Source organism: Sus scrofa, chromosome 4 (assembly GCF_054392235.1).
Source record: "Sus scrofa isolate SSC_HxYL_T2T_F1_AM1 chromosome 4, Sscrofa_HxYL_maternal_Yorkshire_Landrace_v2.0, whole genome shotgun sequence".
Lineage (NCBI taxonomy): Eukaryota > Metazoa > Chordata > Mammalia > Artiodactyla > Suidae > Sus > Sus scrofa.
Genome location: NC_139386.1, coordinates 94,840,358 through 94,860,698, shown reverse-complemented (window position 1 = coordinate 94,860,698; position 20,341 = coordinate 94,840,358). Strand labels below are relative to the sequence as shown.

General features: G+C 41.3%; 1 protein-coding gene across 33 annotated transcripts in view; it reads right to left on the bottom strand.

Moving 5' to 3' along the window:
* Positions 1-20,341, bottom strand: part of DCAF8 (DDB1 and CUL4 associated factor 8) — a 48,307-nt gene that overhangs the window by 8,315 nt on the left and 19,651 nt on the right. For all 33 annotated transcript variants that reach the window (NM_001244434.1, XM_085020384.1, XM_085020385.1 and 30 more), the window contains 7 exons: positions 18,523-19,193; positions 17,211-17,351; positions 15,928-16,022; positions 10,095-10,205; positions 2,266-2,338; positions 1,732-1,789; positions 1,113-1,220 (listed from right to left, as the gene is read on the bottom strand). In NM_001244434.1, coding sequence (NP_001231363.1) covers positions 1,113-1,220; positions 1,732-1,789; positions 2,266-2,338; positions 10,095-10,205; positions 15,928-16,022; positions 17,211-17,351; positions 18,523-19,193 — 1,257 coding nt within the window. The remainder of the gene's footprint in view (positions 1-1,112; positions 1,221-1,731; positions 1,790-2,265; positions 2,339-10,094; positions 10,206-15,927; positions 16,023-17,210; positions 17,352-18,522; positions 19,194-20,341) is intronic.

Here is a 20,341-nt window from a genome sequence, read left to right as displayed (position 1 = left end):
TTCTGTCCAGTTCCATACCAGTCATGAGACTGGAACGCTTTCTTCTGTATGCCCATAGAAGGACTTAGCCCATAGGACTAAGATCCAAGTACAGGTTTTTCCCTCTCTTCTTACCAGCGTAAGAATAAAAGGAAAACTAATTGCTCTCTCCCAGTCAACATTATGACAGACATCTGTTAGGAGTGCTAACGACAACAAAAAGCAGTGATTCCCCAATTTTTCTGTACATTAGAATCATACAGGGAGTTTTTTAAAAATCCTCATGAAGTTGTACCACATACCAGTTAAGTCAGAATGGATGGGTTTGGAAGTCAGGCTTCAGTATTTTTATTTATTTATTTATTGCTTTTTAGGTCTGTACCCGTGGCATATGGACGTTCCCGGGCTAGGGGTCGAATCAGAGGTTCAGCTGCCAGCCTACACCACAGCCATAGCAACTTGAGATCTGAGCCATGTCTGTGACCTACAACACAGCTCACGGCAACACTGGTTCCTTAACCCACTGTGCAAGACCAGGGATCGAACCCGCACCCTCATGGATCCTAGTCAGATTCCTTACCGCTGAGCCACAACGGGAACCCCCAGGTTCAGTATTTTAAAAGACTGCCAAGTGACTTCGCTGTGCAGTAAAGTTTGGGAACCCTGGACAGAACAAAAAAGGCCAATCTTCACTGCAAACTTGGGTAAGCCACTATCACCATTCCTCCTCCTTTGCTTCATTCAAAAGAATCATTTCCTCTTCTTCCCTAGAAGTATAAGCTCACCTCGCTATTTTAGGCAATTCAGTACTGCTTACTAAGGAGGGCTTTCCCAAACTCCCTAATAATAAGTCTTTTAAGTCCTGAAGTTACCTGAAATCATAAGAAAAATAGTCAGTCTAGTCTCCTTATGCCTAAACCAAGTAACATCACTGCAGTGGTGAGAGATGTTCCTGAGCCCTCTTCTCCAGCACAGGAGGGCCCATGAGAACTCCAGCCCAATTAGAGATACCATTCTCCTTGCCCTCGGTGACAGGCAGCCTTACTCAGTTCTATCGGCACAACCTGAAGGAGATACTACAGTTCTCCAAGCCAACAGACTTAGGGTACAGAAAACTAGAAAGACAGCCTCACCTGTGGCGTTATTTCTGTGGCCCTTGTATCTTTTAATATACTGGGCCCCATCACTGTGAGAGGAGTTGAAGAGGTAAATGTCTTCATCGTTGTAACTGGCCAGGAGCTCTGCCAAGAACAAGCACACAGCAGTGAAGGCAAAGGCTGAAAAAAGCTAGGACCAGCAGTTGGGGGTTGGGGTGGGGCTTCTTGCCAGTAGTGCCCCCTCCTAATACCCAGGTATAGCACCCATCTTACTCTGCTGGAACAGCAGGCAATTCAGGCGTCTAGGGTAGACAAGGAACACGCTGCCAACTCAGGGGTAGCAGAATGCTCAGAAAGATTATACCCATTAATTCGGGATGAGTCAAAGGCATAAGAACCTGCACAGGCAAGTAGCCTGGGCTTTAGGACAGATCTTGCCAAATATCATCGGCAGCATTCTCCAAGTGCCTGGCATCTCTGTGGGTCATCTGCTGCATCCTCCCACTGTGTGCTCACCATCAGCAACTACTCCCCAGCTGCTCCATCTGGAGCTAAAGCACAGTGGTGAGCACTGGAGGGCACATGCCTCACTGGCTCAGCAGCTCCCTAGACAGAGGGGGCATGCCAGCCTAGGAGCTGGGCCCTGCTCACGTACCTGTGCCGTCGTGGCTGTACACAAGACAGGTGATGTTTGCTTTGGACTCACTGTTCACCTGCAATAAGGAGCAGATACTGACTGATGCCCCACCCCCCCATTTGTTATACAACCTTTAGGAAACAGGTTTTCCTTCAAACTCCCCTATAATTTCTCCCACAAACTGAGAGAGAGAGAGACAGAGAGACAGAGACAGGAGTACAACTGATGAAACTTTGACCACCTCAGGAAGGAGAGGGCTATGTGTTGGTTGCCTGTGTGCTAAGCCACTTCATATACACATTATCTCATTAGGCCTTACCACTGTGGTACAAGGCAGTTTTCTGTAACTCTACTTTGTCAATAAGAAAACTGAGGCTTACAGAGGTAAGGTGACTGCTCAAGATCACAAAGCTGGTAAGGGGTAGAGCCAGGATTCAAGTCCAAGTGTTTGACTCTTAAGTCCAAACTCTTCCCACCATACCAACAAGTTTGGGGACAGGCTTGGGATTGAGTCAGGGAAGCCTGGAGCCACTGGCCCATCATGAATCTTACCAGGTGATGAGGACAGAATTTCTTGAGTACTCCATTGTTTTCATTCTCATCAATTTTCCTCTGGTCATAAATCCTACAGTGGAAGAAATAATGAAAATGTCAGAACTTAAAAACATCCCTTCAAGAGTTGCAATTCAATGGCAGAATGCCAGGACAGATAAAGGACATTTCCCAACTAAGCTTCTGACTCATGCTCCTCTCAAAAATCTTCTCTCACCCTGCTTCCAAACCAAAACTCTTATCCAGGTACTTCTCATTTCAAGTAGTAATCCTAAATTGTATCAGTTTGAAGTAGCTTATCTCTTCTCCCAGCTTTTTAAAAAAAAATTTTTTTTATTATAATTGATTTACAGTCTCTTAGCTTTTTACATCATTTATAATTTATTTGCACTGAAATAACATTTTTATAGAGCTTTTTGTGTGTACATTGCCTCTCCAATAGGGTTTATTACTCATGGATAGAGACCAGGCTTCATGTGAGTCAGTAGGTCTTCAATCCCTTCTTAAAATTTTCTTGGGTGAGTTCTCCATCTAGTTCTCCCCACGACAACTATTACAAACCACCTCAGGACTCCCTCTCTCCTTTCTTCATTCCCCTGAAGCATCAAACTACCTTCACCTTCTCTCATCTTTCCAATCCAAACTTGAGTCATTCATGTACCTATTTATGACACATATATTAGGTGCCAACTATTACACCAGGTGCTGGAAATAACAGTGAAGAGAAACAAGACAGGTTCAGTCCCTGTCTTTGCCCATCTTCCAATCTCAGAGCCTCATATCTCCACAGCTGCTCTCAATCTCATCCCCTCAAGGACCCTGTTTGAACATGGCCACCATCTACCCATTTTCTAAAAATCCTACCAGTGGCCTTTCCTACTCTTTTCTATCCTTCTCCCTGCAGTAAAATTACTGAAAAGAGCAATCTGCATTCAATATTTTCACTCCTTCACCTCCTATTCATTTCTCCATCCACTCCAATCTAGCTTTGGTCTTCAACTCACTACTGAAACTTCTCTCGCTAGTCATCAGTAATCTAACAACCAGTGCCAACAAGACACTTTTTTAGAAAAGCCCTTCTCTCTGGTCCGGACATTGTTCATTACTCCTTCCTAGAAACACTTTCTTTTGTTATGTCCAACCACTCCTTAATGCTGTACATGAGCTTGTCTTTCTCTGTCTATACCTTAAAGGCTGATGTACCTTGAAGGTCTGGTCTCAAGTTCTCCTCTGACTCTATATAAGGAAATTTTAACCTAGAGTTAAAGTACCTGCAAATGCCCAGAAACTGCTTATGTGTATTTTTCCAGGGAGAAGGGATCATAGTTCTCCTTAGATGCTCAAAAAGGTTAGAGACTCAAAAGGAAGGAAAAATTCTGTTCTATACTTTCTTTTGATGATCAAATTTCAGTACCGATGCTTTAACTACCACTTATATGTGGATGTTTGTCTCTTAAATCTGTGTCTCCAGCCCACACTTGTTCTGAGCTCTAGACTTATATCCACATGCCAACTGGATGTTGTAATGGAATGCCCCAAAGTAAAATTATTCTCCTTCTTAAACTAAGATCATTCTAGACATACCCTTTCCCCTAAATCTTTGTTAATGATACCTTCCTAAATTCAAGTGGCCAAAACCAGAAATCAAGTCCTTTTTCTCCTGTATATCTAATTTCTTCCCTGTCAATTTGACTCCCTGAGTATATTTCACTATATCTGCTATCTCCACCCTTGGTCATTTTCTGCCTAGATTATTTGCAGCAACCTCCTAACTGCTTTTCTTACTCATACTGTCACCAGAATTATGTCTAAAATGAAAATTTTTATGGAAATTCCTTGCTTAAATCTCTTTAGTGATTTTGTACTTTCTACTATAAAGTTCAAACTACTTAGTATGGCTGCCTACTACTTCTCAAAGATCCTATACATTATATAAAAAACCAAAAGCTATGCTTCCTTGAACACACCATATCACACCTTATTATACTAACTCTACACATATTGCTCCCTCCACCTGAAATACAATTTCCCATTTGTCTTTGATATTTCCTCTGGGAGAAAGAATAGCATAGTTTGGAGTTCCCGTCGTGGCGCAGCAGAAACAAATCCAACTAGGAACCATGAGGTTGCGGGTTCAATCTCTGGCCTCACTCAGTGGGTTAAGGATCTGGCATTGCTATGAGCTGTGCTGTAGGTTGCAGAAGCGGCTCAGATCTGGTGTTGCTGGGGCTATGGTGTAGGACAGCAGCTATAGCTCCGATTAGACCCCTAGCTTGGGAACCTCCATATGCTGCGGGTGCAGCCCTAAAAAGACAAAAAAAAAAAAAGAATGGCATAGTTCCACCATAAAGGTTTCTACCATATTTAAGGAGTCTGAGATGAGTTCAAACACTAATTCTACTACTTATTAGATGAGTAATACCGGGGAAGTTACTTAATATTTTTATTCTTTATTAAAGAACTGAATGAATCAATGTATGTTGGTATCTCCACAATCCATTAGATTACCCAGTAAGTATTTTTTATTTTTACTTTATTTTATTGGGTTTTTTTTAGGGCCACACCTGCAGCATATGGAAGTTCCCAAGCTGCAGGTCGAATCGGAGCTGTAGCTTCCTGCCTACCTCACAGCCACGTAAGATTCAACTGTGTCTGCAACCCACACCACAGCTCACAGCAATGCTGGATCCTTAACCCACCGACTGAGGCCAGGGATTGAACCCAAGTCCTTGTGGATACTAGTCAGGTTTGTTACTGTTGAGCCACAATGGGAATGCCAATAAATTATTTTAAAATGGAACCAATTAAAAAAAAAAAGACAAAACAGGAGACTGCTTGCTGTACAATCAATTATTACTCTTTAGCAAATATGGCAGATAATCAGATTTTTTTCTCCTCTAACCTACTAAATCAAGAGCTCCCAAATGTCACGAAACCATCATTATCTTCACAAGTCATCAAATTTGTAAACAAAATTTAAGTATTCAATATTTTGATGTATGGACCATTCTGTGATCCTCAGTATCTGATGCTCTTTGTCCCTCTTCTTTATGAGGAAATCCTTACCTACTTTCCCCTTTCTTTCAGAAATATTTATTAAGAATCTACTGTATTCCAGATACAATGCTTGAGACTAGGGGCTGGCAAACTTTTACTTAAATGGCAAAACAGTAAATATTTTAAGCTAGCAGGCCATCCAATCTCTGTCACAATTCCCAAACTCTGCAACTGTAGCATAAAAGTAGCCATGGATATATATAAACAAATGGCCATGTCTGTGTTCCAGCAAAACTTTACTCACAGCAACAGAGTTTACAGTGCCAACTCCTGTGCTAGACAGTGGTGATACAAAGAGAAATACAAAGATATTTCCCTATTATCTGAGAAGACAAGGCCTTGACATTAAAAAAAAAATTTCTTTTTTAACTTTAAAGACTTTATTTTTTAAAGCAGGTTTAGGTTTACAACAAAACTGAGAAGGCAGTAAAGAGGTTTTCCATACATTCTCTGTCCTGACGCGTGCATAGCCTCTCCCATTATCGAAATCACTCACCAAAACGGAGCTTTTTTTTTTTCTTTAAACCAAGGATGAACCTACAATGACATATAATCACCCAAAGCCTATAGCTTACCTGAGGGTTACTTCTGTACATTCTATAGGTTTGAACAAATGAATAATGATATATATCCATCGTTATAATATCTTAGAGTACTTTCACTGCCCTAAAAATACTGTGCTCTGCCTATTTCTTTCTCCTACCCCACTCCACCTGCGGCTCTACTGATGTTCTTTTGTTTGTTTCCATAGTTTTGCCTTTTTCAGAATGTCCTATTGTTGAAAGCATATAGTAGGCAGCCTTTTCAGATTGGCTTTTTTTTTTAAACTCAGTAATATGTGTTTAAGGTTCCTCCATGTCTTTTCATGACTTGATAGCTCATTTCTTTTTAGTGGTAAGTAAAATTCTGTTGTCTGGCTGTACCACTATTTATCTATCTATTCACCCACTGACGGACATCTTGGTTGCTTCCATATTTTGGCACTATGAATAAAACTGCTATAAATATCCACATACAGGTTTCTGTGTGGACATGTCTTCAGTTCCTTTGGGTAAATACCAAGGAGCCTGACCGCTAGATTGTATGGTACAAGTGTGCTTAGTTTTGGAGAAATGTCAACTATCTTCCAAAGTGACTCTATCTTTTTTTTTGGTCTTTTTGCCTTTTCTACGGCCACTCCTATGGCATATGGAGTTTCCCAGGCTAGGAGTTGAATCGGAGCTGTAGCTGCCAGCCTACGCCAGAGCCACAGCAACTCAGGATCCGAGCCGTGTCTGCAACCTACACCACAGCTCACAACAATGCCGGATCCTTAACCCACTGAGCAAGGCCAGGGATCGAACCCGCAACCTCACAGTTCCTAGTCGGATTTGTTAACCACTGAGCCATGATGGGAACTCCGACTCTATCATTTTTTTTGACCAGCAAATATGAGAATTCCTGTTGCTCCAAAGTACTCAACAAGCATTTGGTATTGTCAGTGTTCCAGATTTCATTCTAATAGGTGTATAGTGGTATCCCCACTGTTGTTTTAATATGCATTTTCCTAATGACATATGGTGTGGACCATCTTTTCACATCTTATCTTCTTCAGTGAGATATGTGTTAAGGTTTTTGGCCTTTTTTTTTTTTTTTGGTCTTTTATCCTTTTTTAGGGCCACACTCACGGCATATGGAGGTTCCCAGGCTAGGGGTCTAATTAGAGCTGTTGCTGCTGGCCTACTCCAGAGCCACAGCAATGCCAGATCCGCGCCGTGTCTGCAACCTACACCACAGCTCACGGCAACATTGGATCCTTAACCCACTAAGTGGGGCCAGGGATCGAACCCACATCCTCATGGATACTAGTTGGGTTCGTTACCACTGAGCCACAACAGCAACTCTATGATCCATTTTGAGTTAATTTTTGTGAAGGGGGTTAAGGTCTATGTCTAGATCCATTTTTTTACATGTGATGTCCAGTTGTTTCAGCACCATATATTGAAGAGACTATCTTCTCTCCATCTATTGCTTTTGCTTCCTTGCCAAAGATAATTTGACTACATTAATAGTGGTCTATTTATGGGTTCTCTATTCTGTTCTATTGATCTATTTGTCTATTTCACCAGTACAATGCTGTCTGAATTACTGCAGCTTTACAGTAAGTCTTGAAGTTGAATAGTGTCAGTCTTTCAACTTTGTTCTTCTCATTCGATATTGTGCTGGCTATTTGGTACTTTGGTCTCTCCACACAAACTTTAGAATTAGTTTGCCAATACCCATAAAATAACTTACTGGGAGTTTTGATTATATTTCACTGAATCAATAAATCAAGGTGGGAAGAACTGACATCTCCACAATACTGAATCTTCCTATGCCCTTGACATTTTAAATCAAATAAGGAATGGTCTCTGCACTGTCTCAACATTCTTACTGCAACTCTTTCCACAGGACTCCAGGTGCCCACTAACTTGTTACCATAAGTCTCTCTCTCTTCCCTCCTCACCTCCGATTCCCCCGACCTAACTTTAGTCTAGTCTTCTCTCAGTTCTCTCTTTATCACTTGCTGATAAAGACAGGGGAGCAAAGGGCCTCTTTATTTGATTGTGTTTTATAAACTAATACCTATACTAAATCCTTCAGCAATAAATTTACATGTCAACCAACCACACTGCCAAATCATTGGATTCATCCATCTGATACATTCTCCTTTTCTTCACTCCTGTGAGCTTTTTTTTTTCTTTTTAAGGCCATACCTGCAGCATAAAGAAGTTCCCAGACTAGGGGTCAAATCGGAGCTGCAGCTGCAGCCTTACACCACAGCCACAATAATGCCAGATCTGGGCCGCATCTGCAACCTATGGCATAGCTCACTGTAACACTGGATTCTTAACCCACTGATCAAACCCAAATCCTCATGGACAGTTATGTTGTGTTCTTAACCCACTGAGCCGCAACAAGAACCTCCCACTTCTGAAAATTCTTAAACCAACCCAAATAGGATTGGGTAGCAGAAACTCATATCTATACCACCCTCTACTTGCCTACCTTTTTTTTTCTCCCTGCCCCCCTTTTGGGGTCATATTTCAATACGCATGACTCTTTAAAGCTTCCCTTAAATGCTTCTTCTCAATCCTAAACTAAAATTCAGTATTTATGATGAAAAAGTTTTGAGGATGAGTATACTGTTTCTCCGTATTCCCTTAAAGGAATTCCTTCAGGTTAGGAGTAAAAGCTAATGGTGTTATAAAATATTCAGCAAAAAAAATTTTCAAATTTGTACTGAAAAGGTGAGCCTAGAGTTCTGTCAAATAAAGCATCAGAAAGAGGGACATCCAAAATATTCAAATGGCTGAACTGAAGAGGTGCCAGAGAAACTGAGGATGATCAGAGAAGAGGTGGGGTACTAGAGGGGCATCTGCTCATACGGGATCAGTGTGTCTCAAAATCTACACATGTTTCTGTCGAGCAAATAGGCTATTATATGCTGAGAATTTGGATGAAGACATTGAGGCTGATAAGAGACAGATCTGAGTACTTCTCCTTGTACTGAAATGCTAAAACTAATTAATCTCTACCCAACTCTAACCCTGTTAATCCTAAACTAGCTTTGGAAAAAGGTGTTACCAACTGAAGTTCTCAACACAACTCCACTGTCCTCCAAAATCAAGGTCCTAGCGGCTGAATTATCTAGAGACAAAAAGACTCTTCAATGAATCCAGAGCTCTAAGCAGGAAATCCAAATTAGAAATTTCAGTAAATGCTCAATTTAAAGGAGGCAGCACCTGAAAGTTCTGACAACTACAACTCTTTTTGATCAACAGCTTCTTATCTTAAAAATAAAAACACAAAAGAAAATCTACTGCTACACATCTGCTGTTAGTCAACAGATGAAAAGAATTTACAGGGCAAGGGAAAAGGGGAAAGAAGAGAGTAACAAAGTTGCCCAATTCTCTTGTGGCAGGATTCTTCAACAAATTAAGGTCCTCTCTCAAGCATTTCTAAAAACTTGGTCTATCCCTGTGATTTTTATTAATAAAATTACAGAATATAGTTGTAAAAACATGCTCTCATTTTAAGAAGAAGATAATGCTTTTCACCCACCATCAAGGAAAACAAGTCATTCATTTTTCTAGTGATCCTCTCCTTTCTCCCTTTCAAACTGATGATCTCTTGGCAACCAAAGAAATACAGTCAAAATAGGCCAAATGGATGGGATACAATTTGACAAAAAGCCAGAAGGAAACTAACTGGTACACATGGGGACTGAATCCACTAGCTCTGTTTTCCTTAGGCTATGACTCAACAGACAGTGTTACAAAGGTATCACTAAGATAAAGTAAAGTGGTTTGTGACAGTGGAAGCCAAGACCCAAGTTCACACTGAGTACTCCTGAGTCAAACCATTTCTGTATGTGAGACCAGCACTCAAAATTTCTAGTACATATGTTAATTTATTTATGAAAAATGGTGGAAAATATTTACTAGTAGAGTGCTTGCTAGTAAACCTGGGTTTATGTCTTAGCTGCTAAGTGGGGACCTTGGTCATTTTGTCAAACTTCTCAACACTTAATAATCTCTACAACATGTTAAGCCATCCCTCAGAGATCATTCATTACATTAGAGAAAAGAATACGTAAGACAATGTTTAAATTCTTTGGAAGATGGCAAAAAATTAAAGATTGTGGTTAATGGATTCCTAAGCAATTGCTACCTTTCCATAAGGGACAGCTGGTAGTACACAATGCATCACAGTCTCAAACTCTCAAAGACACAAAAGAGGCAAAAACTCACCTTACAAACTGATCTCGTCCACCCACTGCAAACTGATGTGTATTGGCGGGATTCACATAGATTGTATACAGCCCCACTTTCTTCTCCTTTTCTTTTGTCACCACCAATTTCCTTCAAGAGTAGAAAAGTATAAAAGTTATAGTCTCCAAAAGACCCAGATGGTCATGGCAAATGAGAACAGAAAGAGTAATATAGACAGTGAATAAGAAATCAAACAGATTCTCACTTGAAAAGAAAGAAAAAAGTGGTTTTGTTTGTTTGTACATTGGAACACAAAAAAACCAAAACCCACCTCCATGTCTATTTAATAAATGCTACTCCTTTGGAGATAGAAAAAACATGTAGTATAGTCATTTTCTGGTATTCTTCAAGAACAGACAATATTACCCACATCATCCCCTCCTTTACTTATAAATTCATCTTTCCCAATCATCTGGGAGCAGAGGGAGGGAAGGATGAATGACAGAAAGAGTGGACAGAGAAACCTGAAGGTTAGAATCTATCTCCCAGATTCCAGAAAAGTGTTCACTTAAAACCCAGCCTTAAAAATGTAGGAGTTCCCATTGTGGCTCAGTGGTTAACGAATCCAACTAGGAACCATGAGGTTGAGGGTTTGATCCCTGGCCTCATTCAGTGGGTTATGGATCCGGCATTGCCATGAGCTGTGGTGTAGGTCTTAGATGCAGCTTGGATCCCACGCTGCTGTGGCTCTGGTGTAGGGCAGCAGCTACAGCTCCAATTAGACCCCTAGCCTAGGAACTTCCGTATGCTGCGGGTGCAGCCCTAGAAAAGGCAAAAAGACAAAAAAAAAACAACAAAAAAACAAAAAACCACAATGAGGGTGGCTTAGCGGATGAGAACTCAGCTTTGTCACTGCTATGGTTCAGGTTCAATCCCTGGACCAGGAATTTTCCAATGCGAACTTTCCAAGTACAGCAAAAAAAAAAAAAAAAAACCACAATGAAAATTGACAAGCAGGAGTTACAGTTGTGACTCATTGGCAACAAACACGACTAGCATCCATGAGGACTAGTGTATCCATGAGGACTCAGGTCTGATTCCTGGCCTTACTCAGTGGGTTAAGGATCTGGTGTTACCATGAGCTATGGCTGGCAGCGGCAGCTCCGATTCGACCCCTAGCCTGTGAACTTCCATAAGTCTGCCACAGATGCGGCCATTTAAAAAAGAAAGAAAAGAATATTAACAAGCAACAATTAATCCAAAGGAAAACATATTAGTTCTTCCTTATCTGAAGCAAATTAGGAGATTCTTATGAAGACAGTGGCTTTTAAGGCTAGAAAATCATTTCTAAATTACTCTTCTGGGGGAAGTTCCCGTTGTGGCGAAGTGGAAACAAATCCAACCAGGAGCCATGAGGTTTCAGGTTTGATCCTTCCCCTCGCTCAGTGGGTTAGGATCCAGCATTGCCGTGAGCTGGGATAGAGGTCGTAGACTTGGCTCAGATCCTGCGCTGCTGTGGCCGGCAGCTGTAGTTCCGATTAGACCCCTAGGCCTGGAAACCGCCATATGCCTTGGGTGTGGCCCTAAAGAGAAAAAAAAAAAAAATTACTCTTCTGGTTGTAACACAAAAAAAGATGACTGTAAGAGGGCATGGGACTCTGAGGAAACCTTATAAAATTTCAGAGCTTTAGCCAGAAGATTCTGGCCAAAGAGCTGTAATTTGTCCCACTTTAAGTGTAGTACTACGAATACTCTTCCCAGATCTAAGTATCCAACCAAATATAACATCATAAAGATTAGTACATTTATAGGAAAAGGAACACAGGAAAGGAAGGAGCTGGACTTCAGCTTTCATTTTTATTTCTAAGTTTTACTCATTTCTGATGCTTATAGAAAATGAAAGAAATTAACTATGACGAGGTTGTTTGTAAATGAGGTTAGTATCCTCTCTGCATGGTGAAAGGCACTCTATCTTAGACCACTCTAGACAAACAGGAGAACTTTTATTTAATTTTAAAAACTCTGCAGCCTTCCATTAAAAGAACAGCGTATAGAGGCCATTAGAAATAAATGTTATTAGGGGAAGCACATATGTATCACATACCCAACCCTCAAAACTACAAAAATAGGAGTTCCCGTCATGGCACAGTGGTTAATGAATCCGACTAGGAACCATGAGGTTGCGGGTTCGATCCCTGCCCTTGCTCAGTGGGTTAATGATCTGGCGTTGCCGTGAGCTGTGGTGTAGGTTGCAGACGCGGCTTGGATCCCGAGTTGCTGTGGCTCTGGCGTAGGCTGGTGGCTGCAGCTCCGATTCAACCCCTAGCCTGGAAACCTCGATATGCCAAGGGAGCAGCCCCAGAAAAAGGCAAAAAGGAAAAAACAAAACAAAACAAAACAACCAAAAATACAGGAAACAAATCAAGAGTTTCAGGAACAAAACTTGCAATGGAGAAGAGGTAGCTCTAACATGGATTTTTAGAGGGGATGGTCAGACGAACATAAAGGTTACCATGCAAAAGCAAAATGAAACTGAGGGGAGAGATTATGACGTACTGGCTCCACTGTCATCTCATCCTGAAAAAGAGCTCAATCTTCCTATGCCTCCATTTATTTACCTAAAACAAACATTTCTCTCTCCTAAGGGAAAAATGCACAGAGTACCTTGAGCTCTCTGGGGAAAATGCAGAGGTGCTATTAAAATGATTAATGATAGCAGTAGGAAAAAAAAATTCACACCAGAGAAAGGTAGCAGACAAAACCATATAAAACAAATTTACCAAATTTTTGCCTTTGGAATGGATATGCAATGAGATCCTGGTGTATAGCACTGAGAACTATAGTCATTTATGGTGGAGCATGATAATGTGAGAAAAAGGAATGTATGTGCGACTGGGTCCCCTTGCTGACAGAACACTGTAAACCAGCTATGATGGAAAAAAATAAAAATCATTTTAAAAATTACCAAATTTTGGAGTTCCCGTTGTAGCACAGTGGTTAACGAATCCGACTAGGAACCATGAGGTTGCGGGTTCGGTCCCTGCCCTTGCTCAGTGGGTTAACGATCCAGAGTTGCCGTGAGCTGTGGTGTAGGTTGCAGACGCGGCTTGGATCCCGCGTTGCTGTGGCTCTGGCGTAGGCCAGTGGCTACAGCTCCGATTCGACCCCTAGCCTGGGAACCTCCATATGCCGAGGGAGCGGCCCAAAGAAATAGCAAAAAGGCAAAAAGGCAAAAAAAAAAAAAAAAAATTACCAAATTTTGCCTTAAAATTTACTGTTTTTTAATGAGTAGGTATGTTCCAGGAAAAAGGGAAAAACAATTACAGATCAAACCAAAGGATTCCTTTGAATATCTCAAACCAGCTTCCACTGGTTAAGGGAATATCCCACCCACTGCGTCAAATCCACCTCTTCCTATGATGTTAGCCAGTATCATCACCTTCCAGAGATTCAGCTTTCAGAGATATACAAGAGCGAAAAATTCCCCTATGCCAACTTCACACAAAAATGCCTCTGATATAAGCAGATGTTCAGGCACCAGCTTAACACAAAAGGATACATGTTCTAGAATTCCATGACCTTCACACATTCAATTCTCCAACCTCATTTCAGTCTTCTACCAATTCAACCGCTAAAGCAAAAATTTTCTGAAGGCCCACTGTCTCTTATTTCCCAAACCCACAATTTGGGCCTCCTAATCTATGTTTCTCCTATGTTCACCCTTTTAGTTTCTATCCTGTCTACTACTGTTTGCATGTAGATCCACTGGTCAACTCTTAGCCAGATATTCTGCCTACATCATTTCATTACACATTCAATAATGTGCCCAAGTCGTTTGCTCTGCCCATTACTTGAACCAGATTCCCAATTTCTTCTTGCTTAACAGTACTCTTCCTCTGAAACTGATCCACACAATGAGATCTCATTCTACTTCACAACTCTCTACCACAGTAGACCAAACTAGCTCACATCACTTTTTCCATCATTGCCCTCTGCTACCTCTGGAAAACCTGCTAATGTTCCATTATCATCACAGAACCAAAGAACTGAAAATATCAAAAATCATTGAGTTTAAGAGATTAAATGATTTTCTCAAAGCTACCTAACTGTAGGCCAGTACTAGAAGGCAGATCCCTTGTACCCAGGCCTGTTCCCTTTCTCACAGAAATCCACTCGTTATCTCTCAACCTTCAACCTCTTGAAATTTTATATAAATAACCAGTATATCCTCTCTACTGGTTATCCCCTATACTTGTTTCTGCAAGCCCAAAATATTTCTATCCTTTAATCAGTATTTTAAATTCCTCCATTTTCTAGACATTTTTTTCTGTACTGATCTTTCTAAAAGTCTAGTAATAATCAGCCTTAAGATTATATTCCTTAATTTATATTTTACTTATCTGCTATGTAAATCAGTGATACCCCTTACTCAATATTGGTATTGATATATAAGATTTAAGATAATTTTAAAGAGTAATGATACAATAAATAATCTAGATAATCCATCAACTAGACAGTGGTTAAACTGTGGTACACCAATATATGTCATGGTTAAAAATGAGGTAGGTGGGCCTTTTTGTTTTAACATAAAAAGATCTCCAAAACACATAAAAATGTGAAAAAAGCAAATTATGGGAACATACATATGCATATGTTTATATATACATACAACTATCCCATGGGTGTGTGTATATGTGTATATATACATAGTAAGATACATAAATGTCTAGAAAAATTACTGAAAAGGCACTCAAAATTTTTAACAATGGTTATCAATAGCCAGAATGGGGGGCAGAGGAGGTATACATGAGGAAGCATTTACATTTTGTCCATATACTTTATTATTTGAATTTTTAAAACAAGACGTATTTGTTCACTGTAAGAGCAATAAAAGTGAAAAAAGGAAACAAAAAAATTAGTAAGTGCAATTTAATCAGTTCCAACCACAGTGCCAGACACTACGCTCAAGTATCAGTAATCAGTAATTCTCAAGAGAGAGAATGAGACTGACTGATTATGCCCACAGTGAGGCTGAAGAAACTGAGGTTCGGAAAGGTTGTAAGTCACAACTAGTGGTGCCAAGTTAAGATCTGAGCTAGATCCAAACAGGATGATTTGCTGTTTCTGGATCACACAGGTGAAAGAGATATAATTTTCCTATAAGTCTCAGATTCATGTAAAAATGAGCTGTGATATGATAAAGTTCTATTATAGCTACTGATATTTTTGCTCAAGATTTATCATTTCATTTTTATGTTTTTATACATAATTGAACTGAAAACCACACAGGAGCCTATCTCTAAGCTGCCAGTAATGTGCTTCTTGTGGGGAAGCTGAGTGTCACCTAAGTGAATGGAGAGTGGAAGAACATCCAGTTATTAGAGCCCACACATAAGAAGATAACTGAACCCTTCCTTCATTAGAAGTGAAGATACGCTGAATAGTATTTTACTATTGAGAACAGACAACAACAAAGAAGGAATTCCCCTAAACCTTAATCTGCTTATCATAATCACAAAAGAGGTATTCTTTTTTTTAAGGGCCATACCCACAGCACGTGGAAGTTCCCAGGGTAGGGGAACTGCAGCTGCCGGCCTAAGCCACAGCCACAGCCACAGCAACGCGGGACCCAAGACACGTCTGGGAACTACACCACAGCTCCTGGCAACACCAGATCCTTAACCCACTGAGCGAGGCCAGGGATCGAACCAGCATCCTCATGGTTTTTAGTTGGATTTGTTTCTGCTGAGCCACAGTCGAACTTCCACAAAAGAACTATTCTGATGAACTAGAGAGTTATTACCTAGGACACATGGAATATTTTCAAGGCCAAGAGATTCAATTCTGTAGAAAATACTAATGTTATACTTACGAAGCTGGCCGGTCTTGTCTAAGGTCAATGGTAAAGACAACTGCATCTTCACCTGCAGACAGGAACGTACAGGGAGAGTCTGGTTCCAGGGCCAACTGAAAGAGAAAAAAGGAACAGTTGGAGTTCCCATCATGGTGCAACAGCAATGAATCTGACTAGGAACCATGAGGTGGTGGGTTCGATTCCTGGCCTTGCTCAGTGGGTTAAGGATCGGTGTTGCCGTGACTGTGGTGTAGGCCACAGATGTGGCTTGGATCCAGCATTGCTGGCAGCTGGGAACCTCCATATGCCACAGATGTGGCCCTAAAAAGCAAAAAAAAAAAGTCTCAGCCAGAGAAATGCCTACCTCTTTTGTTGTAAAATCCCAGGAAAGAAGATAATTTAATAAATTAATTCTTACTCTGTATGTGAATTATTTACAGCTTGTTTATTTTATACAAGGCAAAAGGACAGATGATTTTCTCTTTTAACTAAGTCCCCAAGGGATATATAAAGAGTGATACCAAAAGAAAACAATGACATTAGGGCTCATTCTCAAAATCAATTCCATATACTAGGGATGGGGGAGAAATGGCACCCAACTTTTATTCCTCGCATCTTAGTTCGAAAAATTAGTTATCTACTGTGTTGGGGGTAGTCTCAAGAATCAAATAGGTAATTTTCATATTTCCTGAGCCATGTGGGCAAGAAAAGCATACTCCAGGTCCACCTATATAGTTGCTTAGGGTTGTAAACAGAGGGGATCATCCTCCTTCCATGGCGTGAAAGAAAACAGTGCCTACTTGGAGATAAGGCAGTTGCTGGCTCCTCACTGGCTGCCATGACTATTTGGCCTATATTCCTGCTCTAAATAGGCTTCCAGAAATAGTGCTGTTTATGCACTGAGAGTTGTGAGCAGAAAAGTTGAAGCTCTCACATATGAGAAGTCAACAGCTAGCACCTTGGAGCTGTTAAAATGTTCTAAATACAGAGTAAATTTTAAAGGCTTGGAAGGCATTGGAGACCTCAAGGATCTCCAAATCAACTATGGCTCAGCTTGGGAGTCAGGTATCATCAGGTGAATGCTCCATGTGCAAGATATAGACATCTCTCAAATACATGCCTTCTGAGAAGTTTAGGGTAGCTGCTTTTTCTCCCATCTTACCTACAAATCTTAGGACTGAAAGAAGTGAGGCAGGTGACCCCAACAAAGGGACACAATGTACAGATACTGACTGGAGGGCCTTGGCGGAGACTCACAGAGAAGCGGAACTGCACAATCTTCGCAGACAGGGCTTACTTACTTTGTGGGATGCTCCCTTGTGCTGTGCCACACGCTTCGTATTCTTGCAGCACTGTGTAGCAGACAACTCTGCTACCCGAACCTGCCCATCACGGGCACACATGGCCAGGGTAGAATCACCACTGTTAGGAAGGAACTTGGCCTGGGATATTAAGAATAAAAGAAAGTACAAGAGAAATAAAAGCACATTTGAGAGGGAAAAGTGTGATGACCACCCCAAATCTCCCCCTGTTGCTGCACGATAGCTGGAAACTTAAGACCTCCTACTCTTTTATAATTGGCTCAAGTCCAATTTCGTCCAAGGGATAAAGGAGAGGAAGAGAAAAAAACTTCTGATATAAGAAAGCACTTCTGTTGATTCCAAAAGGTTGAACTGGTACAGGGTAAGTGCTCAGGTAAACTAAGACTATACCTACTAGGAAAGAAAAGGAAAAAAAGAGAAAAATCTTCCTTGATTCAGAAAGTAAACAAATTTTCTACAAAGAAAAAGGAAACTAGAGGGGATACTGGAGAAGGAAAGAAACCATGCTTAGGGATAAATAGCTAGACTATATGATAGATGGGGCTGATAAGTAAAACCTCCAGAGAATAACAATGTCAACTAATATTTATCAAATGTTTGTTAAGTACCAGACATGGTTCTAACTGCTTAGCTTCTATTGTTATTTAATCCTCATAACCCTCTTTTTTTTTTTTTTTTAAATGGCCACACCAGAGGCATAGGGAAGCTCCTGGGCCAAAAACTGAATCCAAGTCACAGCTGCAGCAATGCTGGATCCTTTAACCCACTGCATCATGTCAGGGTCCAAATCCGGGCCTCTGCAGGGACCCAAACTACTGCAGTAGGACTCTTCACCCTCTGTGCCAGAGCAGGAACTCCATCACAACCCTCTGTGTTATTAGCCCCATATTATATAGTTAAAGAAACTGAAGACAGAGATTAAATAAATGTACCCAAGATCACACCTCTAGTAAGGAGTTGGGCCAAGATTTAAACTCAAGTAGTCTGGCTCAAAAACCTCTGCTCTTACACTATATCCCTCCTAAGCAGGGCATTTAGTAACTTCCTAACGATTTCCAAGCACCCTATTATAATGAGGCTTGCAATACTCTATGTGCTCAAGGAAATAAAAGGCTGCCATGGGTCTTTCAGTGTATTTAGTTCCTCTAACTCATTATGGGGCCAAAGTAGGACCAAGCCCTGATATCTAATTCCTACCACAACTTGCTACCACTCCTACTCCAGTTAGCAGCTCAGGTTTGTCTAACACATGCCTGATTTTCCCAACTGCCAATGTGCTCCCTTGCCTCACCTGGAAGACATTGCTTTTGTGGCCACTCTCAAAGTCCAATACTGGCTGTCGCCGCACCCAGTCCCAAACCACCACTTTCAGGTCATCGCTGCCACTGGCCAGCCAGGTGCCGCGCTGGTTAAAGTGCAGGGTATTAACACAACCAGTATGGCCCTCAAGCCCATGCTGCAGACGGAAACGCTGCACAAAGACTCTTGCCCCACAAGCCTCATACACAAAACGGGCACTTGAACCCAGCTCCCGCTCCCGAAGAGCAGGAAGGGCTTGCCAGCGAGGTCGGGGCAGGGCTGATGTCTCTGAGGCTACCCAGTCCTCCAGGGCTCGCTCATCGTCGGATGAGTCCTGATCACGATTGGCCCGCTTGCGCTGTACACGGCGACGAGGATGCTCTTCTTCCTCCTCTTCTTCCTCCTCCTCTTCCTCTGAGGGGTCATGGACTTGGTTTTCATCATTGATGGAGTAATGGCCAGTGTCCTCCATGCTGTCAGAGTCCTTGTCTTCACCTGAGCTCTCTGTATCCGTGCCTCGACTTTCTGTGCTGGTGCGATTGGGGCCACCATCATCCCCAGTCAAGCTCAAGCTCAGGTCTGAGGCCTCCACTTCAATGCCTGAGGATGTCTCTCTCCCTTCCTCAGCACCAGACATCTCCTCTGGACTGCTAGACAGGCTTCCTGCATGTTAGTGAGGAATGAGTAGATGGGGGGGGAAATAAGGAAATAAGATAATGATCAGAAGAATTTCCCCTCCTTAGTCAAAAATAATCATCACATCAAAAGACCCAGAAACCAATTTTGGTCAAAATGTTTCCATTACAAATATTTATAAAGAATAGCTTCTGGAATTCCCTTCATGGCTCAGCGGTTAACAAACCCAACTAAGAGCCATGAGGATACAGGTTCGATCCCTGGTGCTGCTCAGTGGGTTGAGGATCTGGCATTGCATGAGCTGTGGTGTAGGTCGAAGACACAGCTCAGATCCCACGTTTGCTGTGGCTGTGGCATAGGCTGGCAGTTGCAGCTCCGATTCAACCCCCAGCCTGAGAACTGGGAACCTCCATATGCCGTGAGGTTTTGCCCTAAAAAGAAAAAAAAAGGACCTTCTGAGGGGGAAACTTGAAAAGATTAAGACCAAGTCCACAAACAAGTAACAAATTGAAGGACAACCACAGATTATAACACATTCTCAAGAAGCACTGGCAGATTTTAGAGAAATACGTCTGGAGTTCTCTTGTGGCACAGCAAGTTAAGGATCTAGCATTGTCACTACAGTGGCCTGGATTGCTGCCATGGTGACTTTTGATCCCTGGCCTGGGAACTTGTGCATGCTGCAAGAGTGGCAAAAAAAAATTAGTATGCCTGATACTACTACCTTCGGCTGTTTTGCTAGATGAGCAACCATTAGTTTTAACATACACTTAAACTGAATATAAGAAAAAAGAACAGCCATCCTCAGCAAGAGTTGGACTATTTTTCACTTCGAGAAAGCATCACTACCTCCCACCTCTCAAATCCTAAAGTTTCTTTCTCCCAGGCTTTAAAATACACTAAGAATCCAGAGGAAGTGGAAGGACAAGCAGAAACTGTGACCATCTGAGTAGGTTCCTGCTTACTTTTTGTTAATAAACGTATTCTTTCATTAATTTAATAATTCTAATACTATTTTTAGATACAGGAATTCCACTGAGATAAAGTTTTATCAGGAAGCATACATAAAATTGATTAAAGCAGGGCTACTACTATAGTGGGACCTGAAAAGTTTATCATATTCTAGGTCTGACATATTGGTAGTTACAAAATAACTAGGTCACTTTGAGTAAAAT